Raw genomic sequence first — 26,394 nt, 5'->3', positions numbered from 1 at the left:
CAAACATGCAAAAAAAAAACCCAAGGAGAAGCTGCCTTGAGGACATGGGTTACAGTTAAAACAACTGCCTGACTGCTGCTGTTGCAAGAGAAGCACCTGGTAAAAAAACCTGGTCGCTGAATCTTAGCCAAGATAAACAGAAGATGGAAAGCTTGGGTGAACAAACCAGGGATTTGCTGCACCACTCATCAAGGACATTTACCCTGCAACTATGAAACGGTGTAAAGAGTTTCTAAATGCTGACAGCAGAAACCTTCTGCCATTTCTGGATAGTTAAAAGGCCATGTTCACCACCCTAAGATCACGACAACTTGGCTACTGCTGCTCACTTTAACTGGAATTAAGGAGTAAGGTCAATAAAAGAAAAGAATAAGGTAAAATCAGGCTGCTTGCATGGTCTAATACAAAATGCTTGCTAAAGAGCATCTGTACCAACAAGCTAAGATAATAATTTACTGGAGAAAAGACAATGAAACAATGAGAATTTTATGCTTCTGTTACACAAATTGGCACTTTATACAGCAGCCACTGGGGTGACAGTCCGCTGACAGTAACACTGCTGTGCCTGCAATAGGAAAAACGGCCTTACAGCAGTTTTCCAGAGGAAGGCATTTAACATGCACAGGGAGGGGTCAGGATTTAAGTGGATGACCGTAACAGGCTACTGAGAGTGAAAAACACAAGACATTCAGGTAAAAAAAAAAAAACCCAATCGGTTAAAAGAAATGTAAAGTAAAATTCCAAACTCAACCAAAAAACCACTTGACTTAACACTGACAAGGAAATATATTGCATTCAAAGCCTGCAGAGGGGAACACAGTAATTCTTCTACATCTAAGAACAGGCATATGCCACCCTTTGTGAGACCCAGAGCTAGGGTATTCTCAGCAGAAAACCAGCTGTTCAAATAAATAAGAACAGGAGGACAAGGTTTTACCTACACTTCCCCAAAAATGAAACACAAAACAACACGCAGTAACAGAACTTAAATGACACTTACTCATGTACTCTGTTGTCTCCATACAAGTCACTTAACCCAAAGCTGATGTAGTGCCAGTGCTCAGGAACATTCAGCGCTGGATTTCCCAGGTTTCTGTACATGCTAACATAGTCCAAAGGGTCAGGTCCTCCCAACCTGCATTAAAACCAGAAAGATTCCTAGGTAAGTTAGTTTATTCAAGACAAATGGGAAGTTTCCACAGGTGCTACTGGAAGCTGTACAAAGACCTGCTTTAAAACACAGTTGGTGACAAAAATGGAATTAGCATGTTCAAGTTACCTCTACAAAAAAAAAAAAAACAACAAACAATTGAGAAGAAAGGTTAAGTCCAGAAAGCTTTAAGCATAAGGAGGCAAAAGCACACGTATGCAACGTACGACAATGTTTTTAATGTTAAAGCATTAAAAACCTCTGGAAAACCGTATTAAAGCTTCCACACAGAAAACTGGAAAACTGTATAAGCAATAGCTGTATCTGCACTTAATTCAGTCCAGAAACACATACCTCAATTGAAAAAAAAAAAACAAACCAAAAAAACCAACACTGATGCTATTTCTCAAAGCAGGATTTGAAATAGCTATGTTTTGAGGAGGGTAAATCCATACTTTTGAACATGACAGTTGAACTAGTGGAGGAGAAAAACATCGATTTAGAAAAATTTGTACCAGAACTTGTAAAGTACACGAACTGCATTAATCAAGAATGAGTAAAAAGCATCACTGCACCCTCTGCTTCAACATTAGAATGGATTCCTTAAAGAATGTTACTTAAAAGTCAGTGCAGCAGAGCCAGACTACGTTAAACAGCAATCCCCAAAATCTGCAGCCACCCTTCTCGGTTCAAGGCAGGAGGAAGCGAGGCCACTGTGTGAGCAGATAGCACAGTGCACTTCTCCACTAGCCATCACAAGTCATCTCCTTAGTGAAAGAAGGAACATGCTAAACTGTTTTGCTTGCTGTTCACCCTGTCAATCATAAAACAAACCGCAGAAGCAAGCAAGAAGAGACAAGACATCATACCACCTTCCACAAGCATTTACAGACTAGCCTGAGCAGCTGCTTAACCATTTCCTCCATCTGATTCACTTTTTCTTCACGTAAAACATTTTCAACTGCTCCAAATAAGAAAATCCAAACTAAAATTACCTCCTTCATTCAAACCATTTATTATCCATAGATTTCCCTTACCTGCATCATCAGTTCAGAACCTGACCCTAACATCTGCAGGTTGCAGGGCATTCCTGTGTTTCCCTTTTATCCCTGGGGTTTTGTGTATCACCATTGCACGTGACATAACCACTGCCCAAAAAGTATTTGAGCACCTCAGTTTTGTTTCCTGATAAAAGTACCACTGCCTTATACCAAACATCAGCATGCTTGGCAAGAAATACTTTCTCAGCCTGCTGTTAGCTTCTTGTTGCACCCTCCACTACAACTGCTCCATGCCTCCTGGAAGTGTCTGTGCTTCACCTGTGGAGATCTGTACCTTGCCTTACCAAGGAAGCTCTGGGATAGTCAAACAGCAAAGCTTAATTGCAGTTATCCCACTTAAGGCCAGCACCCTTCTCAAAGTCTCATCTAGCAACACAGAGGAAACACTGACAAGCATTTCAGTCCTCAGGCATGAGTGTAACCAGGCTGCTGGTAGTAAAGCTTCAGAAAACAGGCAATCAATGCAGAAGAAGTTTAATCTTGACCTTGCACAATTATCTCTAGATCATATCCACTGAATACAGCATTTCTTGTTCATTTACGAGACATCCTTAAGACAGGTTTTTCAGAGCTGGGGGTAGCTGGCATTGCAGAAGAGAAGCATTATGAAGTCACTGCACTGGCCTTACCAGAGAGCTGCAGCATCTGAGCATCTCCACAGATGCCCGTTCTATATTCAGAGTATGGCATTGATGCCCCAGTCAGTGCTCAACCTCCCCATGGCAGTAATTCCTAGGTCCATGATGGAAGCAGTGACGTGGAAGCAATTCCAGCTGGGAGAATCACTCATCCTGGAGCACTGGTGGTGAACAGTAGCAGCCCCACACAATAATTACCTGACTGGGAAGACTCCAAAACAAGAGAGGTCAATACACTGACCTGCACACCAACTCCAGAGACTAGCAAGGGCTCAGGGCAGATGTGTAAGATTTGCAATGGAGTGAAGACATCTGCTAAGCAATAAGCATCTCCCACATGCACAAAACCGGCTTCCAGACCGTTTTGAGTAGCACCTTAGATATCAAACGAATTGCACTGGAACATTGCTGACACAGATACTTTGACACTGACAAGATACAAGACAAACCCTTACACTGCCCTTTTTCAGGACAGGGACTGCTCCATGAGCACACTCTTCCCCAGCGCTACTCAAATGCATTCATCAGATCTGATGCAGACAGCAAGCAAGTCCTGCCCAGACTGCATCAGGCAAGCCAGACACCTCTCCCTCACTCCCGCCAGAAATCCTGCACCTCTCCAAGGACCCACAGCACTGCACTACCCAGGAGGTGGCTGGGCTGATGCAGGAGACCTGAGCTTTGTCCCACCCGGTGCAGACCCTGCCAGTGTTAGCTACCCACTGGTTTACACACTACACGAGAATCCAGACAGACAGCCTTTACTCACTGAGAAATTTGGTAGGCCTGGAAGAGAGTCTGACAAAAAGCCTGCAGCAGGAACTAATGCCATTGAAAAATACACATACAAATACACACACACATCCAATCCCTATACTCATCCCTATACCCCTAGGAGCACCCAACACTAGCTTTAAACCTGCTACCTGGAGCACAGGCAGGAACGTACCCAAGGCAGTAACACTCAGCAAAGGCTAGTCAGCACAGATATTCGGCTTCAGTGGCAGGTTTTGCTGCTACGCTCACTGTTGAGCACCGCTAATGCCTGCCCTGGTACATCCTCCCACCCACAGTTGCTGTTGCAGGGTTCCACCTTGTATCACAATCTACATATCAGTACACGCATTCACACAAAGAGCTGGAAGCGTTGGAGGATTTTATTAGGGAGAGCCCAACTTCAAAGCCAGAGGTACAGTACAAATTTGTTACATTCTCTATTCATGGAGCTCATTCAGGAGCAAGAAGGGCAGCCTCGGGGGAAATCTGGTATTTGCATCAGCACCAAGACTCTTCTTTTGACTGATGTCAAGAGCCTCTGAAGTTTCCGTGGAAGGAGAAACCCAAAATGGGCTGAGAGGAAACAGCTCAACATGGGGAAAAAAAAAATGGAAAATTCCCAGTCCATTCACCCTGAAAAGTCCTTCGTGAATTGTTTGTAGTTGCTTCTCAGCAGCTGGCAACAGGACTGCTTTTCACAGCTACCTTTTGACAGCCCTTCAGAAGCCATGCACCATCCCAGAGCGGTTGCAGACTACAGGTTAGCATGCTGGTTTTTGAGTACATGGCGTAAATTCAAGCCAGGTTATGAAAAAAACAACAGACCATCCCGAATTCTGCCTATTTCAAAACCTATCACAAAGGAAAGTACAGATTTTGTTGTTTCACCAGCAATTCTACACATATAAAAAAATGTTTCGTTTCTAGATACTCAACCATGTTTTAAAAATAAAAGCAGATCCTGGCTATCAGCTCCTTTTCAGTGCAGGGCCTTTATAAATACAGACAGGAACTCTTCCCAAACGTTCCGATTGCAATCACAACTCTCTCCCAAGATACGCAACCAGTGTTTTACAAACCGACTCGTTCTATTTAAATAATCCACGGGGCTAAACCCTTTCATCTAAAAGGTATGCTGTTCTGCAGATTCTCCAGCGTTACAAAGTAAAGATCTTTTCTGCTGTTGCAAGCCAAGGAATACAACTTCAGCTCCCTGAACAAAAAAACCTGCTGTTAACCATAGAGAAACTGATACGTATAATTAAAAGATGATTAGTGTTACAATATTTCTCCTAAGGCGGGGAACTTTGTTCCGCAATTTCCTCTACTAATCTAAACCAACTAATAGCTGGCAGCTCAGGCAGAGGAGCAGATACCGAGCAGTGGCAGAAGTCATTCTACTAGACTTCACAAAACCAAGCTCCACATTCCGCCTAACAAAGGGAGAGAGAGTGTACCTGTAGTGATGATGTAGGCTCCACCTCGCACAAGAACTTCCTGCAAGAAGCTCACCTCTGATTTCTACAAGTCTCTCAGCTCTCGCTGCTGAGCTGAGCTGACAGTTGGAAGAACCACTAAGTGGAAAATGCCAGGACAAACAGGCCTTCACCATACTTCTTATAACCAGCCAGCACTGCCAATAGCAGCTTTCCTAGCATTTGAGCTCCTATTGCAGTGAAGACCTAATCAGCCCTTTGAGCAAACAAGGGTCTCTGTCATCCTTCATTACAGACCTAAATCTCCCTCCATCCCACACATATCTTACATCTCTCTAGTCAGTATAGTTTTAAGCTGCTAATGGAACAGAAGTGCAGATTCTCAAATCAAGGTGACTGGAAACTCATCAAGCTTGAATATCTAACATTAGAAACAGGCGTAAAAAAGACTGATGAGACCACCACTGAAGTACTACAATACTGATGCAAGCGATTAAGATGTCATTTTTTTATTTTGAGGTCTCAAATTTGCAATGTCTTACCTTGGCCCACTTTGTCAGTTTAAGCAAAAAAAAAAAATCCCTCTAAGCAATAAGGGATAACAGACATTAGTTCTTGCTAGAACCACATAAGAAACAACATTTCTTTGGAAGGCCACAGCAGCTTGGCTGTTAGAGCAAAACACACCGGGAGGATGTTATTCTGCTACTGCTCAGGACTCAGATAGAGAGACATGCAGATTAAAATGAGCTGTAAATAAAGAAGTTGAGCATTACTAAACTCTTTCCAAATGCTGGACCAGTGATTGCTCAATGTCAGGTCAAGCAAACACTCTGGGGTGACCTGACAGTGTTTCTTAGGCCCAGGAGAGGAGGCTGAGCAGTAAAAAGATAGAAAAAAGCAGAAGGAATTCCTCTTCACACGGGGCTAGACGCTATGTGCTTATCTCGATAGCTAAACATCCAAGTACTTCCTTCATGCCACTCTCCCACATAAACAACTGCTGTTACTGGTGTCAGACACTGTGTCAGCAAAGACAGTAGGCAACAGATTCGTAGTCTGCAATAACACATGACTATGCAAGGGCAAGAGAACCTGGCTCTGCCCTGTAAGGTTTACAGGTACATGCATAGCACTCATCTGGCTTAGAGCCTGGAATGCAGGTTCACTCCAGTCAGTGCTGGCCATATTCAAGTCGCAGGCTCCTGGCTAGAAGACAGAGCTGATGTGTCACTTTCAAGAGGGGAAACTCCAGCAGTCCCATCCTCTGTGGGAATCCCTCCTCTGAATAACACACACTCCCTTTTCCCACAACTTGCCACATCCAAGGCCTTCATCAGCCATTCCTCACTCAAGAAAGCCCTAAATCACCTAAGAAACCCTAATAAGCCTTCCTGTCTTCCGTGCATTCCCCCCTAGACCCTTCCTCCTATTGCAGTGCATCATCCTCAAGAATCCCCCTACATACACCTTACCACACACTCAATTGCATCCTCAGCATCTCCTTCCTCAGGCCACTGTACACCCTTAAACCTCTTTCATGCCACCCCAAACTCAGCATGCAAGCCCCCATCCCTCTCCCCTTGCTACCACCTTTGCCAGCCTCACTGCCTTGCTCCCTTCCACCCCATGCAGTGTCTTCAGCCCCACTGCTCACCCCAAGCCTTCCCCAATCCCACTACTCCTCTCTCGCTCCTCTGCTCCTCTCAAACCCTCTCCAACTTCTCACAAGGCCCCTGGCCCCACTACTCCCTACCGACTCACACAAGGCCACCGCCCCCCCCACACTCCCCACAGCCTCACACCAGGCTCACGGCCCCACTGCTCCCTCCACCTCAACTCCACACAAGGCCCCCGGCCCCCTCCGGGCCGCAGTCCCGGCCGTCTCACCAGTACTTGAGGATGGCGGTGACCTGCAGCGGGTTGGGCTGGTCGGGGTAGAGACGGCGGCACTCGCCGTAGATACCGTGCAGCCCCGGCGGAAAGAGAGACGGGAAGGAGCTGGACCCGGACCCTGAGCCTGAACCTTGCCCCCCCGCGGGGGGACCCCCGCCAGGCCGCACGCCCTCCATGTCCCGGCGGCGGGGACTACGCGGCGGCGGCTGGTCCCGGCGACGGTGCGGTGCGGCTCCGCTCCGCTCCCGGCCCGACGCGCGCCTGGCCCGGCCCGGCCCGGCCCAAGCGGCGCTGCGCGGCGGCTGCGGCGGCGGCGCTGCGGGAGGAGGGGGCGGGCCCCGCTGCCCGGGCGACCGTGAGTGACGCGGCAGGTGCCCCAATGGCAGCGCGCGGCGCGGAGGGCGGCCGCGCCTCTTCCCCCTCCCCCGCCTCCACGCCATGCCGCCAGCGCGCCTCCTAGCGGCGGCGGCGGCGCATGGCGAGAGGCGGGGCCAGGGGGCCCCGGGAGGGAGCCGAGGGGAGCGCGGTACCGAGCGGCCGGGGGGCGCGGGCCGAGCGGGGGTCCCGTGGGCCTAAGGGAGGGCCCGAGGGAGGGCGAGGGAAGGAGGCAACTGGCACCTAGGTAGGGCGGAGGAAAGAGGAAGAGTCCCCCTGGGGCAGCCTCGGGGGTCGCCAGGCGGCAGGGAGGGCTAAGCAGCGCCGCGGTGGGCAAGGGGCCTGAGGCAAGGGCCTGGTGGATACCTTCCCCGGCCCTTGCTCACCCAGGGGGCTTACAGCAGGGCAGGACCCATCCTGGGGCAGCTCCTTGGCCATAGTCATCCCCGGTATCGGCACCTCAGCTTGTGTAAATCGTACCCAAAGATGTGAGGCTGCACATTGCAGTGGTCCAGGAGCTGGTGCCATTGGACTTGTCCGTGCAGCAGGGCCCGGGACAGAGAGCTGGGCATGAGGCTTAGCGATCATCTCCCTGTGGTTTTGTGAGACTGTGAATGTGCCCCAAGGCATCAACAGCTAGCAGCCTCATTTCCTTTATTACTGCTCTTACAGCTTTTGTTACTGCTCTCTTTATACCTTCTCTGCTCCTCACAGCACCTCTATTCTGCACGTGAACCTTTCTGTACCGGTAGGTACCTCAGAGGCAGTGGTGAAATAGTGGAGAAGTTTGAGGGCCGTCTGATAGAGGATCTTGAACTGTGTGCTAAGCACGCTGAAGATCCAGTTCATTCCTGAGTTGCAGCTACATCTTTGTCATGCAAAGCCTTGTATATATGTGCAAGCGAGCATTTGTTCAATAGTCCGACACATCTTTGCTAGAGCAGTGTCCTGCTTTTTAATCAGCATAGAGAAAAAACAAGCAATAGAGTGCTGAGAGGATCAGATGAGTACATTTCTCATTTACATAGTTCAGAGTTTATTCTAAAATCAGTATTCACAACATACCTTTTAGGAGATCACATACAGTCAAGAAGCTGGCGAGCAGACAAACAAATGATCATCCACCGAGGAAGGAGGTGAGCAGGTGGCATTCTCATGAATCACTGTTTCCCACAATGAGCAATATTTCACTTGTCCTGTTACTGTGAGACTACTTTTTGTGGCATCTGCCCAAGAAGTCAATTACAGTCAACTGAGAAGGCGAATATAACAGTCTTGATGAAATGCTGTGTTGGTTCAATGCATGCATACTGTGTCCCTCCTGGCATTTACTGAGGTCCTACAATGCTGGTTTGGAATAATTTAAACCCCTTGATCCATTTATTTCCTACACAAGAAAACCCCCTCTTTTATACCAAGTGAATGCTGAAAATCACTAGAGATAAATGTCTGAGGCTTGGGCTGAAGGGAGAAACTGTAGAAAGAGAGTTTCAGTGCCCATGTGAAAGAAGTGGAACAAGACAGGCAAGTTCGAAAACAGCCTTTAGGTCCACTTACAGAACTGGAGTTTGTTTTAACTGTTTTCAAGACCCAGTGTCGTTGCCCAGAGTTTCAAGTCAACATGTTTTAGTGCCATTGTCAGTCATCAATTATTCAAAGCACTTTCAGAACACGTTAACAAACAGAAAACAACAGGGAACACATTGTTCAATGCTAGGATGTCTGTTAAGTGTACTCTTTATACCAGCCCTTCTTTTCTGGTTGCCAAGGCTCAAAAACTGCAGAAAAACTTGCGAATGCTCCGGGAGAGCAGATGCGTTCCGACCTGCAGGCTGCAGCGCTGACCCCATGCAGTGACAGGGAAACACTTTTGTCAGGGACTGGCTCCCTCTCGGGTCTTTTCCGAATAGAAAAACTGGGGAGGGTCTATTAAAGAGGGAATCAGGCAGCTGAAGCCCAGTGGGTTTCGGTGGAAGGGCGCAGGTCTCCGCCGGCACACCGCGGCCGCCACTGCGCTCGGGTTCCGCGCCGAAAGGCGGGTTCGGGGCCCGGCGGGATGCAGCAGCGTTCCCCTCGTCCGCACTACAGCTCCCGGCACGCCCCGCTCCCCACCGCCTTCCCGCCGGGCTCCGCGCGGGGCTCGGACTACACCTCCCAGCAGGCCCCGCGGCCCCAGGAATACATCCCCCAGGCGGCCCCGCGCCGCCGCGCCGCGCTTGCGCCGCCGAGGGCTGGGCTGTTGCTCCCTGACGGGTGGCTGCGGCGGGTCTTCGCCATGGAGTCCTACGACGTGATAGCGAATCAGCCCGTCGTGATAGACAACGTGAGTGCGGGCGGCCGCGCGTCCCCGGAGCCGGGAGGGCGGGGAGGGCCCGCGGGCCGAGAGCCCTTTGTCATCGCGGAGCGGCCGCGCCCCGCCCGCCGCCTCCCCACCCCCCCCCTCCCGCCGGCCCGGCCGCCGCCTCGGGCCCGCGGATACAGCGCCGCGCGCTGCGGCCCCGCAGGCCGGGGCGGGGCGCCGCCGCCGGGCGCGCCGCCATTGGCTGAGGCGCCTGCCTGTCAGCCGCCGCTGGGCCGCTGCCCCTCGCCGGTGGGGAGCGGCCCCCGCCGAGGCGCCCGCTGGCGGGGAGGGGCGCGGCGCCCCCATTGGCCGGGGCGGCCGTGATCTGCCCGGGCGGGCGCCCCCCTGCCCATTGGCTGCCGGAGACGTCTGTCAGGCGGTCCGCGGCCGCGCCCCGGCCCCCTTTGTGCCCGGGGGACAATGGGCCCTTGGCCGGAGTCCCGGCGTGCTCCGCGGGCTGGCCTGGGCCGCACTCCCGGCGTGCCCCGCGGTGACTGGTTCTCGCTGGGCGCTGCAGCCAGCCCCTCTCGGAGGCAGCGTCCCGAAAGGGGGGCTCACCTCCCCCAGCATAGCCAGCCCAACACAGGGCCGGCACCCTGGCTGTGGTTCCCCATGCTGAAGCCAGGCAGTGCTCTTGAAGGAGCTGCTCCCAGCAGGAGTTGCATCAGCTGTTGCTTGACAGTGGGGTGTGGTAGTGCAGATGGCTGCTCCTAGTTGATGCTGCTGCTCCTCAGCTCAAAGCAGACCTTCAGCCTGTGTGGGTAGTAACTCAGTCTGAGAGAGAGTGGTTGCATGCCTTGTGGGATACTCCTGTATCCAGTTCTGGTTCACCCCATCTGTGCTGGCCTCCCAGGAGAAAGGACCATCCAGGAAGAGGTGGGAGGGCGTATGTTGGAGGGAGCCTCATTCATTGTAGTGAGTCACAAATTCATACTCCTCCCTTCTGACCTCTACTGCCAGTGATTGAGACTTTGTTGTTTTGAAGGGTCAGTGTTGTGCTCCCTTCTTTCTCCATAATTTTAATTTCTCATGAATCTTTTTCTGTATCCCATGTGGACTTGTTTGCCTCACACTTCTCAGCCTTGGTTTGTTGGTTTTTTTCTTCCCATAAGTTGAGTGATTCTGGGTCTCTCAGATCAAGGTAATTGTTCTTCCGATCCTTTCTTTATTAATGATCCCAATTTCTTCTCTGAATCTTGAGCTTTCTGGTACCGTTTTAGTTTTAATTTCTTCCCCTGGAATCACAACAAAGAGATTTATGTTATACATTGAAGGAAAATATCTAATGCAAAAGGAGACTAATCAGTAGAACAGACTACGTGGAGGTAAAACGCGTTATCTTTACTGGAGACGTTAAAGAATAAGTTAGGTTGATTATTCTTAGAAACTACTGGAGTATCACTGATCCTGCTATGGTGTCAAGTGATGAGTTAAATGTTGAAGTTATTTCAAGGCACTCTGGTACTGTGAGAATGAGTTTTTTTTGTGATAGTCATATAATAGCAGCTTGTCTCTGATTTCAGCATGTCCTTATGTTATTTAGCACAATGATTACTGCCTCTGCCTTGGACCTGAAGAAAGGCTTATGTGCTGGCAACCGACTTTCTTATCAGCTAGTCATAGAAAAGCTAATTCCTCTTGCCTCTCTAATGATTTCCTCCCCCCACTACCACCTTTCTCTGTGTAAGAAGTAGAATGAAGCAGTTGTTGAGACATCTGTCTTTAACGCCGGCAGGCTGTCAGCCGCGGAGCCTTGTGGTGACGCTGCATTTTTGGCACTCTTCTGAATTCAGGCAAGATGGGAGGCAGAGCTGCACGGAGCAGGTATCCCTGTTCCTGCTGCCTCATCACTGCTCTTCCTCAGAGAGCTGTAGGCACCTTCTCAAGGCTGAATGTTATCCTGGGTCATATATGTGTGAGTTGGGGAAAGGAGGGAGAAGGAAAGAAAATGAGAAGAGGGAAATGAGGTACTGAGCTGGTGAACAAGCCGGACTCCCCCAGTCCCACCCCTACTCTATTCTTGGGATGTTCGAAAAGGGCATTAAGGTCTGTAGCTTCAACAAGGAGGGGTTTTGCCTTACCAAACAGGACAGTCACCTGCATGTTTTCACCAGGAAGAGTTTTGTAAAACACAGTGAGAGGTTGAAGCTGTACCTCGCACATTCTGAATACTCTTCATCGTCTGAGTTGGGTTCATGTCTTGTGCTGCAACAAGCTCCCTCTGAAAGAAATGGTCTGGGAGCCAGGATGAATATAATGCACGTGTAAATAGTCAGCATGCTTCAGCTGTAGCCTAAGCAAGTGCAAATTCTCTGACCTCCATGGAATTGTCTCTGTTTACACAGAAGAGGAATAAAATTTGACTTTGTAGTCTAAGTGGTGGCATTTTAAACAGCTGAGCTGTCAGTAAGGGCCGTTGTGTCTTTGGTCTGTTCTTGATCTTATAAAATATGTCTTTAATAAAATGATTTTACAACAATACGAAACACAGTCTCTCCACAAAAAGAGCTACACAGCAGATTGACCCTTGGTGATTTCATTTGAGTCCTAAATGCATCAAGATGAATGAATCAGTAACTAACTATCTGCAGAGCTAGTGGAGGAGGCACGTTCAGTTACCTCAAGGTACTCGTGAGAATTTTCCATGAGATTATCTTCTGTGACCTTTACATTTCACATGTAGTTTTTCTTTCTTCTTTTACTCCTTTTCTCATGGATTTAAACCAAAACAAACTGGGCTGAAAGCTGAGCTGGGATAGTTACGGATGTAAGGATGTTAGGGTTTTTTTAAGTTTTAATAAATCAGAGCTTGTGGGAGAAAAGGGGATGCATGGGGTTTTTGCTTATTTGAAACAAAGATGAAAAAATGGGTCTTTTAGACCTTCTTAGTCAGCCAGGGTTATTTCAAAATATAAGCCTTTTTCCCTGATTTTATGGGAATCTCCAACTGCTCTATAATAAATAGATGTACTCAGTGCACACTTATCTTCAAAGAAGTATAATGTTTTCAAGAAAAACGGAATAGGTCGGAAAGTGCTGTCAGGTCTTTGTAGTGTGGAGATAGCAGACAGCTGTGCCTGATTTATTCCCTGGAAGCACAACTGTGTTGAAATCTCATCCTCCCGGCACATTCAAACCCATCCTTGGATGTAGACTCCAACTGGGACTTGTGGACTGCAGATACTTTTGGTTAACTTTTGAAATTCAATATGTAAATCTGAAAATGCAGAACTTGCTGGGAATCTCACCAGGACACGTTGGGTAATTTTTGCCTGGCATAAGGAAGTTTAAATCTCTTCAGTAGAATAGGAGCATCGTTGTTCTCCTGAAACCACTTCCCAGCAGCAGCTGGTGCTGGCAGCAAGATCAGTCATTATCTTGAATAAAATACTCAATAAGCACAATATTGTGATGTGGTGATGTTGCTGCATTTGAATCAACTTTTTCGCTACAAGGCTTGACGAAGGACAGTCTTGATTCCCAGGTACAGAGTTGTTTATAAGCTATGATAAGGAAAATTTAAAAAGTGTTTTTGTTTTCTTCCTCCCTTTGAAGTGAACAGCCAGACTAGAGGCTGTCTAAATGTAATTTTATTTAACACTTCACAGACCACTTTGTCACACCAGTACCTGGTGTTGCATCCCAAAGTCCGCACTTGGAGCCTCATGCCTCTCGCCTGGAGAGAGCAGTCCTGCCCAGGTGCCAGCCTGGCTGTGCTCCTTCAGCCAGCCTGGCTGCAGGTGTTTGTCAGGAGACAAGGATTCAAGCAGTCTACCTTTTATGTTTTATAACTAGCTGATCTGGTTTGCAGAGTGTTGCTTATACCTCTTATAGATGCATCCTGGCAAATCTGACCCTGCTGATTTTAAGGCAGAAGTGCCCTGGCCCTGGTGGCAAAGCCTAGCACTGTGGCTGAAACTGCTGATGAAAGTAGCTTGGGAATAAAGTACTGGACTGTGAACTGGAGAGTCTGGGGCCACCCCTCATTCCTTTCTGCTGAGCCTGGTCTGGCTTGTAACCTCTGGCACTGGAACGGGGGCAGGCAGCTGGGACAGCAGCATCAAAAACCACTGCAGCCGGAGCTTGTCTGGCAGAGCGTGAGCGACTCATTTGGCCTCAGCGTCCATGTGAAAGCAGTGATGCTGACTTAGACAAGGGCAGTGGAAAGAGGAAAGCAGTGGAGAACTTGTGTTGCTATTTGTTTTAAAATGCTCTGTGGCAACCAAAATGTCTTTCTGGCCTCAAAACCAGAGCAGTCCTGCTGCAGAGCCCTTGAGAGTGAACAGATACTTCACAGTTTTCAGTGCAAACTTGCATGCTTTGCACCCAGTACAGAGTGAAGTGGAACTGCTCTTTCTGCAGAAGAGTTAGCTCCTGTAGTAGTCTGGGATTAACAGTGAAACAGTTGATCTGAGGAGATCCTATGAAAATCTGCTCCTTAATAAAACTTGAGTGTTCCCTCAAGCTGCTCATTGTCTCAAGATGTCATTCCCTTGTCCAGGGAGAGGAAATGAAGGAAAGGAAGGAGTCAGCACAGATCCAAGTTGACAATGGGGTTCTTCGGATGTTTCTGGAGATAGTAACTATGAGGCTGGGAGCCACAGGGCCAGGTGCCCAGCACTGACTCCCTGCCAGGGCCTTCCTGTGCCTGATTTTACCTGCTCCATGTTTGCTGCCTGTGTTGCTCTGGATGTTGCAGAAGGCTGTTTGGATTTACATCTTCCCCTCTGCTGTACCTAATCTCTTCTTCCTTGTCCCTTCTGAGCAAGCCCTGTCCTGTCAGCTGCTTTTCCTGCCTCCAGCCCTTCCCTGCACTGTGACTGGCACCTTTGTTCCAGTCTGGATTTGTTTTCAGTGTCTTTTGATTCTGTGATTCTGTCTTTTCTGTTCACATTTCTCTGACCTACCTCCTTAGCATTAGCTAGTTTATCTACCACCTGACCCTTCTTAGTCTCTGCTCTAACCTGTTTCACCTAGTCCTTTCCTACTCCATTCTCTGACTTTATCCACCCTCCCTCCATCCTTTCCAAATGCACCCAGGGAGCTTTATTCCTGGTAAAAGGAGGAGATCTGGCAGTGATGGTATGCTTTGCAACTCCTGTGAAAGTTGTAAAGATGACTGAATGAATGATAAACTCACTGTTTATCCCTTGCTCCCACAGGGCTCGGGTGTCATTAAAGCAGGTTTTGCAGGCGATCAAATACCGAAATACTGTTTTCCAAACTAGTAAGTATTCTGCTGGTCTTGCTAAGTTCTTACTATTGTGTACCAATTCTTTGGTGTATAGAGGTGGAAGAATGGTCCAGTTCTGTAACTAGAGAAATATTTTTTCTGTCTGCTGTACAGAAGCATCAGAAATCTCAGCTATTGAGTGCTTTGAGATTTTCTGGGTGGGATGCACTGTAAAAGATGACATCGCTTTGTCAGGTTCACCATGCTACCAAAGCTGTAGGATCCTTTAGTCTTAACCCAGGAGGAAAAGCACTGGGAAGAAGATAAAGCTGGGACAAGAGGTGTGAAGACCTATATTTCTTTTGAGTATGGTCTGATGTCTTGATTCCTGCCAGACTTCGTTGGATGTTTTCCAAGAGTTTTACTGAAGGGAAGACCACTGGATCAGGAACTCTGAAGAGTCACTGGCTCTTATTTTCAGTGGAGTGGGTTTTTAATGAGTATATTTGTCTTCTAAGCAATATGTTCTGTATGGTAAAGTGGGGTATGGGACTATATATTTAAATCCCTAATCTGGGCAGCCTACAAGAGGTCAGACACCACCATATGGATCTGTCAGCTCAGACCACTGCTCAGTCTAGCCGTGTTCAGCCCAGGCAATGTTGGACCAAATAAGTCCTGAATCATCAGGGAAAGTGTGGTGAGACTCACCTGGCTTACATCCTCCCAGTTCAGAACTGTCTATAGTCTGTTCTCTTCACCTCTGGTTCTGAGATAGCTCAGAGCAAACCTAGGTCTGCCTGTACCTTGTAGTGCCCCTAGACTCACCTGTTACTTTAGAAAGTATTGGCTAGGACAGAAGGGAACATAGTTAATGTCTTAGAGAGAGCTCAGAAGCACTTAAACTCTTGCTCTTTTCTAGTGTGGGCAGACCGAAGCATATTCGTGTTATGGCTGGTGCTTTAGAAGGGGACATTTTCATTGGGCCAAAGGCAGAGGTAAGAAAACCTGTATACTGCTCTTCTCTGTGTATCTCAGTGTGCTGCTTTAAGGAGGAACTGTAGCAGTTGCACTTAAAAGGACTGTGGTTCCTTGGTATCAGTGTATAGATCTGAAGAGCAGAACAGATTGTCACCTTTAAGTGTGTCCAAGGTGGAGTGGGAAGCTTCATGAAATTCTTGTGCCAACCTATTGACCACGGACCTTTTTTCCCAAGTCCTCCTGTATCTTTCTAAGCTACTTCTAGGTCTGCGTGGTTACCTCCAATCTTTTTGACGGGGAACTTTAGAAATGGACCCTAGTTGGTTGCCTTTTATCTCCCTGATGTGGGCAAGAAGCTTGCTTTCCACAGTCCTGCTTTGGTCAGCTTGTACTCATGTGGTCTCACATTTCTCCTGACCACTCCAAACTACACTCCCCAGTACCCCCCTGTTATGTTTTATATCATTACTGAGCTGATAGAAGAAAGTATATAATTTGATAAGTGTCTTGATGTTGGCTTGAAAAGTGTTAGGATGGAATGTGCTCTGCAAATGCCAGACTTTCCTACTTGGTATAAAAAAGCCTTGTTTAATCTCATGAATGCTTCTCTGGGAGAAGTGTTTGTGGTAATGTTCAGGTTTTGCCCTATATGCTAGAGGTAAGTTGTCTTTTAATTGCATCAAAAATAAATGAATCTGATATGCAACTGTAGTGCTCAGAAATGCTATTGTTTGAGTCTGACAGGTACGTTCTGTTTTTCCTGTTTGCTCAGGAGCACAGAGGTCTCCTCTCGATCCGATACCCGATGGAGCATGGCATAGTGAAGGACTGGAACGACATGGAGCGCATCTGGCAGTACGTGTATTCAAAAGACCAGCTTCAGACGTTCTCAGAGGAGGTGAGATACCTCAGTGTGTGGTGGCACAGCTGTCATTCCATGTGTGTATAACACCAGGAGCCTTGGAATTCCACAAAAGACTTGAGATGTCGGCTTTGCTCTTCTTTCTAAATGTGTCTGTTGCTAAATTAGGCTCTTTCACATTTCGGGTGATACTGCACAAGAAGTATCCAAGCAGAATTCCTCCCCAGATCTAATGTTCTGGCCTGACTGTAAATCTGACTTTCAGCATTTGTTATTCACACTCTCTCTAATGATTCTGCTCTAGGCCAAGTGCTGCTAACTTTTCCTGTTCTGCCTGCACATCAGGCATATCCACTCAGCAGTGAGGAAGGAGAAAACCGCAGTCCTGTGGTCTGGAAGGAGCTGACCAAAAAAATGACTGAGAGCAGTAGGTTGTATAAATGGAGTAGGAATATTTCTGCCTGCTTGTGCTAAGACCATATGGCTTCACCCTTTCTTAGGGTATCTGTATTTTTGGCTAATCTGGCTAATTTTGGCATATAGAGTCATCATCTTTGTCCTTCATGGGATAGGGTTGCTCACAGGGTAGATTTTATAACACTTCCTCATGACTAGACCAGAACTCCGCTGGTCACCCAGATTGGTAGAGGTTATTCTCAGTTCGATACAGCTCAGTAGCTGAAATTGTTCCATTCTACCTGTCCTCTTGCAACAGTGGTCCCTAAAATGATTAAATAAGCAGAAATCTTCAGGAATGCACGTTGAGCTGCCCCCTGGTTATTGCAGCACAACTCCTCCTTTTCTTTACCAGCATCCTGTGCTGCTGACAGAAGCACCCCTAAACCCACGCAAGAACAGAGAGCGTGCTGCTGAGGTGTTTTTTGAGACCTTCAACGTGCCAGCACTGTTCATCTCCATGCAAGCTGTGCTTAGCCTGTAAGTGTCTCTTTGATTTGTGCTTGTGAAATGTTGACCTGAAACCCTTTTTTTTCCCAAACAAAAAATACCCAAGAAGAGCACACTGATGTCTGACTGACTCCCTTTTCAAGTAAGAACTGAAACTCAGTTTTGGTAGTAAGGAGTGGACAGGAATTTGCTGAGCTGTGGTGAGAACTAGGTTTTGGTGGTTTGATTTTTTTATCCCTCATTTGTGCCAAATCTCTGTACCCTGTGTTGAGCCTGGATGTGCTGCAGCTTGGGATCGCTTTGACTAGCTTGTTATGCCTTTGGTTGTGTGCCCCTTTGGCAGCTACGCGACCGGGAGGACCACAGGAGTGGTGCTGGACTCTGGGGACGGCGTCACCCACGCGGTGCCCATCTACGAGGGCTTTGCCATGCCTCACTCCATCATGCGCATCGACATCGCCGGCCGCGACGTCTCGCGCTTCCTGCGCCTCTATCTCCGGAAGGAAGGCTACGACTTCCACACAACCTCCGAGTTCGAGATTGTCAAGACCATCAAGGAGGTGACTCACTCTCTTGTTTCTCTGTTTATCCACGAAGGGATTTCTGCCCAGGGGAAGTTGGGAAATCTAGTGGCAAGTGCCAGGCTACCTAGCTCTGTGCCTCAGTCCTGTATCTACTTGAGGGAGACCAGGGCCACTAAGATGATTAAAAGGCATCTCTTCTATGAGAAAAGGCTGAGTGAGTGAAGCTGTTGAGCTGCAGGAAGGGAAGGCTCATGAGAATCTCATCAATACATATAAATGTCTCAAAGGAGGGTGCAAAGAAATCAGAGCCAGGCTCATTTCAGTGATATCCCATGACGGGACAACTGTAAGGGCCACCAAGTGCTGGCACAGGTTGTCCAGGTTTATGAAGTCTCCATCCTTGCTGATGTTTAGAAGCCATCTGGACATGGTCCTGAGCAACCTGCTCTAGGTGACTCTTGTTGAATGAGGTGGGTGGACAAGATGACCTCCCGAGGTTCCTTGCAGCCTTGGCCATCCTATATTCTATGAGACTTGTAGTCCCCATTGAGGGACTATTGACATGAAGGTGAAGACAGGCTTGTGGTTCAGAATGTGTTTTGCATTTATCTCTGCTGCAGTTTCTCAGGGTCTGACAATGTCTTTCACCTGTGTTTGTTTACCATTCAGGGCAAGGCTCTGTAAAATCCCTACTGTGATAGGTAGGGATCACAAGTGGGATATCCCAAAGCTACTTCCCCCCTGGTACTGCTCTGTGAATGAATTCACTCACAGCATTCACGTTGACAAAACCTCTCCCGCCTTTATAGGGTCCGCAGTGTTTAGTGACCTTAAGAGCAGTTTGAAAACATGTGATTCAGAACTCTAGCAATGCAGTTACCTTGGATTTTGTTGTGTGCCAAGAGAGGAGAACAGAGGTGGGACAGTGCATAGTGGCTCAGAGCTGGTGACATCGTGGTGCTCACCCAGACAGCTTATGCTCTGATTGCAGCCTGTGCCTCGGGACTGCCTGTGCGGCTGTGCCTGTGGGACACAGGGTCAGCCCTCAGACCAGTGCTGGCCGTGATTGCTGCGTGCTGATGCTGGCAGTTGCTGCTGTGCTGCAGGTCCCCATCATAAGCCATGACTGCCCAGAGAACTCTGGGCTGAGTCAGCAGCCTGTGCCAAGGCTGGAGAACACTACTGAACTGTTCTTGAGCCTATGACCTGCCAGCAAAGGACCATAGTGGAAATAGTTTGCTTGTTCTGCATGGCTGTATCTCAGTGTGGCTGTGCTGAAGGAGCAGTGCTTGTGCTTCATGTCACAGTGCAACTGAATGGCATCTGCAGGAGACTTAACAAGCTTTTGGGTTTTAACCTGGTAGCTGCTCTCCTACAAGTGCTGATAGCTGAATGAGAGAAAATGCTGATGTGTGTGGATACTCAGCATCTGTGGACCAGAGGACCTGGTCATACTGGAGAACTTCTTCCTTCAGAAGAAGCCTGCTTTGGACCAAACATCAGTTGCAGGGTGATTGCAGGGGCCTTGTGGGACAAAGAAAGAGGCCTGTACTCTTCAGAAATATGCTTGTACTTTTCATAAAGGGCCAAGGCTCCCTTTGCTTCTTGGGTTATGAAACAATCAAAAGGCATTGTGCTGACTGTTAACTGCAAAGTCTTTCAAGGCCTCTGGACTAAATGCAGGGAACAGTGAGCCAAGTCCTGTTCTGCACGCTTGGTACTCTCACCTTGAGGCTGCTGAAGAAGAGAGGAAACAACTGGTGTTTGCTTGCCAACCTGCACCTTTTGCTTTAAGGTTAATTTTATTTGGGGAAAGTGTTCCATGTTTCTGGGATGTATGTGTTTGGAACTTGAAGTGAGATTTCTGTGGATGCTGGTGCCATTTGTGACTTCATTTATAATCTAAGGGGTTGAGTGGCTTCTTGTGTTTGCAGCTTTCTTGCCTCCAGAGAAATTTGGATATGCAGCCTAAAAGCAGTATGGCAAGCACAGAGCTGAGATCCTAGATACAGGAGTTTCTCAGTCCCAAAAGCTGCTTGTAGTCTGTTGGAGTGTGACTGAAATGTTTTTAACAGGGGAAAAATAGGAAAGAAATTTAGTGATGTTGATATTTCTACAGGAGAACCTTCACTTAGAGCTGCTTCAGTGCAAACGGTGTTCTTTGTTGCTTGCTTTACTGTGGGGATGATCAAACAGTGTAGCAAGTTGTCCAGAGAAGTTTGTAGGTTCTCCATCTTTGGCTGTGGTTTTGGGCAGCCTGCTGTAGCTGACTCTGCTGAGCAAGGGGGTCAGACTTGATGATCTCAAGAGGCTCCTTCCAACCAAAATGTTTCAGTGTTTCTGTTTAGAAATTGTTTTGAATCCCCAAATGCTAGCAATTTGGAATAGCAAAACTCACTGTGGGATGAAAACATACAGGGTGCTGGAGCAGTTTAAAAGTCAAAGTAGTTGTATTTCCTGTAACTTAAATTGTAGGTGGGCAATGGGAAGTGAGCAGCTTAGATCACATTAACAAACTCTTGTTGTTAGTTATGAGTTGTCATTTATCCTGTTGAAATGCAATAATGGACTTTGTTCATGCTCCTGATCTGTTGAGACATTGCCCAAGTGCACCTTTGTGCAAGGTTAATGTCACTAAAGGTGTTCCAGGTGCTTGTTTTGCTTGGCTCTGCAGGGGTTTGGAAGTGCTCATAAGCTACTGCCCCATCTGTGCTAGAGAGAGGTAACTTCTAAGCAATAAGAGAGCTGGAAGCAAGAGGTGAGCAGCAGTTAGAGGGAATGTGAGCATCCTGGCTGTGTCTAATCACATGGAACAGGAGCATGAATATGTACCTGATGTAAACCCAGAAGGCCTTTTCCCCAGCACAAAATGTTGTTGAAATTGGTCTCCAAAGGAATACATGTATTTTGATTGTTAGTGAGGAAAGCATTTTATCAGAGGTGTTTGAGTTTACTCTTCTCATCTCCCTGTCTCTGACTCTGTTTCCTCTCCAGCGTGCCTGCTACCTGTCAATAAACCCCCAGAAGGATGAGACTCTGGAGACTGAGAAGGCCCAGTACTACCTGCCTGATGGAAGCACTATTGAGGTCTGTAAAGGCTGCCCTCACAGGACTTCTGATGGGAAGCAGAGTTTCCAGATAGCCTAGTGATAGGAAGTTTAATGTGGTGTTAAGTGGGGTGGGATAATTGTAAAAGACAGAACTCATCTCAGGCTGTTGACCGGGCACTAGAATTTTTAGGGGAAAAGATTATTAGAAACCTCACAACTTCTACTGAAAGTCCTGAGTAAGGACACAGCATGGCCACAGGAACTGTGAGCTGTTTGAGTGCAGCCTCTGATCTAGTAAATCTTGATGCAGATCAGGAACAGAGTGTGGGTAGTTATAAGCTCGCTGTAAATTCACAGTGGTTTTGTGTGTGGCCTCTGTCCTGCCTAGAGGTGCAGAAACAATTGCTTTGAGAAGCGAGTTAGGAATATTCCTGAAAAGACTGAGCCCACTATGGAGTGGTTGAAGGAGAGGAAATACAGCTCTTAACTCCAGCACCAGGGATGGACCTGTTCCCTTTTCCACTGGTGACCAAGCAAGTTTCTTCATCTCTTTCATTTGCAAAATGGACATAGGGCCTTTTTTAGGAACAGCTTTCACTTGGGAGCTAGTGGTGCAACGTGAATGTCCAGGAATGTTACTTTGAAGTTTCACCTAAGAAAGACAGAGCCAGGCTGTAAACAGTGAAGAGTCACACTGCTCTCCTTCCCTCTCCTCTGTGCTGACTTTTCTGCCCTTACAGATCGGCTCTGCCCGTTTCCGAGCCCCGGAGCTCCTGTTCCGGCCAGACCTGATAGGGGAGGAATGTGAAGGGCTCCACGAGGTGCTTGTTTTTGCCATTCAGAAGTCAGACATGGACCTGAGGCGAACACTTTTCTCCAACATCGTGCTGTCTGGAGGCTCCACACTTTTCAAAGGTTCCCATTTCTCCTCTTTCAGTGGGCTGACATAGCTATCTCTTGCTTCCGTCTCATGTGAAGTGGGGAAGACAACCTAGATCCCCCAGCTTGTCCTGTGAGATGAGGGCTGTGGGAACTCTGCTCTCTCTGGGGAATTACTGTCTAATTTTCTGCGTCCTAGTCATGCCCTTCTGGGTATACAAGAAACCCCTGCCATTGTATATCACTTACTGGGCTTGGGGAGCTTTTTGTCTTTTTCCTCCTATCACTCTGCCTATGTCAGGACTGAATAGCTGTTCTCACTTCTATTGCTTTAGTTCAGGATAGTTGAGCCTGGATACCTAAAAGGCTGTTGCATCTCCTGAAGATCCTTAGGTTCTTGGTACCTGAGAGAGTCCAATGGTCCTGGTACTGCATGAAATGTCAGCTACATGTGTGTAGAAAACTTTCCAGCCATCGCCTCAGGGTTTAGCCATTGACTTAAAGATACCCTCTGCCAGAACCTGTTGTCCCCAGGTGGTCATCTCCAGATAGGTCCTGAGCTTCCTGTTCATACCCTGCTCCCCTTCACAAACAAGCTGGACACAGGAGGAATGTCCAGGGAAGGAGGGAGGGAACAGACTCACTTGTGGCCCTAGCTAAAAATCTTGGCTTGCTCATCTCAAGTTGCTGCTGAGGTATAGAGCCTCTTGTGGCAGTGAGGTTTGCCTGAGGGAGACAGAACCCCGTTCCCTCACTGCCTGTGTTCCCTCCACACTGGTGTCTCTGTGAGATCTGGAGTGGGGTATTGGAGTAGGACTGCATAGGATGTGTCCACATGGTTAGTAGATGGAACTTGGGATTTTGCTGAGGGGCTCAGGCTACATCTTTCCGGTCTTGTTTAGGCTTTGGTGACCGGCTGTTGAGCGAGGTGAAGAAACTAGCTCCGAAGGACGTCAAAATCAGGGTAGGAGCAGCATCTCTTGTCTTTATCTTGTCTTGTCTGTGTTGTTCTGTGGCCTTTAAAGAACCACACTGAGAGTGCAGCTGCCATTTGTTTCAAACCAGAAACAGCTTTCCTGAGACAGCCCAAAACTATTTACTGTTGTGATGAAAACCTGTTTGGTTTCATGACAAAGAAGGTGGCTGGTCTGATAACATGGCGCCTGTCCAAGAGCCTGGACCACAGGGCTGTTCTAGGGGGTACTGGTGGGAGAGATCATCACTGTGTGTGGTGAAACAGGGGGCAGTGTGCTAGGAGGAGCAGCCTGGAGCTTGGGAAGGTACTGACTGATTCCCTGTTTCTTTCAGATATCGGCTCCTCAGGAGAGATTGTATTCCACGTGGATTGGGTACGTACCACGCGGTGCCACGGGGTACAGGCTGGACAGGCACAGCTGCCTGTGCCCATGCTGCCAGCCCTCCAGGGACACATGTCAGGAGGGGTCCCAGTGTGGTTACCCAGCCTGGCTCCATCTGTGCTGCCCGCCCCTTCGCCTCTTCTGGCCTTGGGCTCCTGCAGCTCTTGCCTGTTTTCATTGTCTTGCCTATCTTAGTGTCCAGTCTCAGGCAGAACAAGCCCACAGGTGACACACAGGTCAGGGCAGAGACACTAGGTACATTCTCCTTCCTGCATCCATCTTTGCTGCAGATCAGGAGAACTGAACTCTGCTCCATAATACCAGAAAGTAAGAGCAGCTGCTGCGGGCCACGAGCTGGTGTTGGGAACAGCAATCAGATGGTTGGTTGGGAGGGGGCAGCTGGTGCCAGGCCGACATGTTTGGGGCTAACGGGAAAAAAGTGACTGTGCAGTGAAGCCTGTGCACCTTTATGATGTGAGGAAGGGTCAGGCAATAGGAACAGCTCATCTCTGCTTAGAGATGGGGAGAGTGCTCCCAGCATTTTCCTTTAACCCATAGCACTCCTGTCTCTCCCCAGTGGCTCTATCCTGGCCTCACTGGACACCTTCAAGAAAATGTGGGCTTCGAAAAAGGAATATGAAGAAGATGGAGCTCGTGCCATCCACCGAAAAGCCTTCTAGCCCTGGGACCTGCCCTCAGTCTCCTCTGAAGACTCACTTCAGTTCTAAACTCGCTTTTCTGAGTCTGAGTGTCTGAGAGCTGCCCGTGTGTGTTTGTGTGCGCCAGCATGCCCCGATGTCACTGAGCAAAGACAACAGCAGCAGGAGGGTTGTATTAGTACTACTAACTTCTTTTTTGTTTTATTTTTTGTTGTGGCTGGGTATTTTTTTTTATGGGAAGGAGACAATACCAGTCTGAGTCTCTCCAGAGCAGCCCATTCCTTTTTCATTTTCAGTCCCTTGGTTTCTGTATTGCGATCACATTTGTCGCTGTAAAAACAAGCAAGTGAAAACAAAGGGAACAGCTCGTGGAAACTGTCCAGGAAGCAGAAGGGAGGCAGCCCTGCAGATGGCTCACACAGGCCTCAGCTAGGGACACAGAGCTGAGGCCCCCTGGCTGCTTTCTTCTTCAGCAGTGTCTTCACCATCAGGAGGTTTTTGAAGTTGTTTTTATTGTATTTTTTTATTAAGAGAAAGCACATTCTCAACAGTTAAGTCCGTTTGCCCCCACTGTTTTTGGTGTATGAGTGTGTGTATGCGTGTGTCACTTCTTAGCCCCATGGGGTGGGTCTGCACCACGGCTGGAGAAGTTGGTGGTAGGACTTAGTCTGTATTGCATGGAGTAGAGCAAAGCAAATCTAATCAGCTGTCATTGTACTAGACGGTTATTCTCTCGTACCTTGTTTTAAATACCTTTTCTCCTCTGGAAGCAAGTGCCCCGGAGTGGGGGTGAAGGCACTTGTGTGTTCCCCCTCAACCTGCCAAGATCCACAACGCTGAGGTTTCATGTTCTTTCTCTGTAAGAGTCGAGGCTGTTTCCCTCCTTCCTGCCACGTCAGGGCAAAGGGAGCATGTATTTGCAGCCAGGCATAACTCCTGTGTACTATATCCATTCTGGGGCAAAATAATAATTGGAAAGGTGCATTGTAATGTAAGAATTGTTTTATTTATTGAAATGGGTATCTCAAATACTGACCACAGCACCTGGGAATTATGCTTTGGGTCTTTTTTGAACGCCTGTTGCCCAGCTACCACTGTTGGATGGTAACGCTGTAGCTCACCTGCGCTGCAGAGCCACCCCCCCTCCCACCCCCCTCGCCTGCTCCTGGGGAGCCCCATGGCTCTCTAGGAAACCCCTACCCCCAGGACAATGAACTGCATCAGGACCTTGGTGTGCACAGCAGGTTTGTGAGCAGGAAGCTGTCACTGTAGCTTGTGTGCCTTTTGGCTACCTGGCTTTGCTTCTGCTGCTCATACAGCCATGGGCAGGCCCACGGCCACGCTTGGGTCAGGCTCTGCCACCCTTTTCCCTTGAGTTTTTTCCTCTGCATTATTTGGTGCTCTTTCAGTTTTTCCCCATTCTTAACTTTTCTGCAGCAGCAGTGGAGCTGGAGTTGCTCAGTGGCAGTTCCTCCCTCTTCCCCTCCCATCTGTTCGTGCCCACCCATTGCTTTGGGGTCACTCTGGGTGCAGAGCTGGGGTGGGAGCTGCAGGAGAGGGGAGCAGCAGTGCTTTGCCCCTGCAGGAATCAGGTCCTCTGGGATCACCACTGGGGATGGGTCTCTTCCCAGCCCAGACTGCTTGTGCACCTTCCCCCTCAGAGCAGGCAGGGGGTTTTAAGTTAGAACCTGTCAGGTAGAACAGAGCTGTCTGTGCTCAGCTGCCTTCTGCTGGATAATCCATTGCATTCTTGCTGGTTTGCTGCAGAGGGGAAGCAGCAACCCCCCCCTCTCAGTCTCCACATGCCCCCAGGCAGGGCCAGTGCTCTCTTTCCCTGCTCCCAGCCCCGCTGCTGGTTGCACAAGCAGCAGTGCTCCATTTTGTAACCTGCAGTGACCTGACAGAAAGGGGCCATCTCCGATCTAGCGTTCATTTATCTGCCTGTTCCCTCGCACACTGTCCAAACCATGTTGCCTGGTGGTGCCCAGCATACTTCAATAAAGTCATTCATTATACAACCCTCCAGCCTCCTGGCCTCATCTTCCCACTCTGGCATTTTTAAGGAGGCAATTTCTTCTCTTGCCTGTGCAGAATCATTGCTGGCCAGTCTTTGCAAGGAGATCCCAGCCTAAGTTCAGGACTGGGTTCCTGGCCAGACTTGAGAGATGAGGGAGGAGATTCCTGGGCTGCAGCTCTGGTGGTAGCCAAAGCTGGTGTTATCAGAAACCATTGTGTTTTTTACTGCAGACAGGTGAAGAGAAGCAGCAAGAGCTGGTGAGGCAGTGAGGGCAGCCCTGCCTGAGGGGAGCAATGCCACAGGCATGAGAA

General features: G+C 48.5%; 2 protein-coding genes across 5 annotated transcripts in view; one reads left to right on the top strand and one right to left on the bottom strand.

Moving 5' to 3' along the window:
* The window catches only part of SUFU (SUFU negative regulator of hedgehog signaling), a 99,958-nt gene extending 92,728 nt beyond the window's left edge, over window positions 1–7,230 (bottom strand). For 2 of the 3 annotated variants that reach the window (XM_062000779.1, XM_010201545.2), the window contains exons 1-2: window positions 6,953–7,230; window positions 1,001–1,135 (exon numbers count right to left, since the gene is read on the bottom strand). In XM_062000779.1, coding sequence (XP_061856763.1) covers window positions 1,001–1,135; window positions 6,953–7,134 — 317 coding nt within the window. In that variant the 5' untranslated portion in view covers window positions 7,135–7,230. Of the gene's footprint in view, window positions 1–1,000; window positions 1,136–2,840; window positions 2,925–6,952 lie in introns of those variants that run through there. The other variant, XM_062000780.1, reaches the window with a different exon arrangement.
* Window positions 7,231–9,537: 2,307 nt separating this feature from the next.
* ACTR1A (actin related protein 1A) lies at window positions 9,538–26,084 on the top strand. 2 transcript variants are annotated; one of them, XM_062001331.1, is made up of 11 exons: window positions 9,538–9,656; window positions 14,837–14,901; window positions 15,770–15,845; window positions 16,601–16,726; window positions 17,502–17,626; window positions 17,940–18,156; window positions 21,115–21,207; window positions 21,911–22,085; window positions 22,952–23,013; window positions 23,358–23,398; window positions 23,985–26,084. In XM_062001331.1, the coding sequence occupies exons 1-11, from the start codon at window positions 9,609–9,611 to the stop codon at window positions 24,085–24,087; spliced, it is 1,131 nt and encodes a 376-aa protein (XP_061857315.1). In that variant the 5' UTR covers window positions 9,538–9,608; the 3' UTR covers window positions 24,088–26,084. The 2 variants fall into 2 exon arrangements, with proteins under 2 accessions (XP_061857315.1, XP_061857316.1); XM_062001332.1 differs by lacking the exon at window positions 22,952–23,013.
* The last annotated feature ends 310 nt before the right edge of the window (window positions 26,085–26,394 follow it).

This window comes from Colius striatus, chromosome 8, assembly GCF_028858725.1.
Source record: "Colius striatus isolate bColStr4 chromosome 8, bColStr4.1.hap1, whole genome shotgun sequence".
Lineage (NCBI taxonomy): Eukaryota > Metazoa > Chordata > Aves > Coliiformes > Coliidae > Colius > Colius striatus.
Note: the sequence above shows the minus strand (reverse complement) of the source record. Positions and strands in the feature narration are given on the sequence as shown.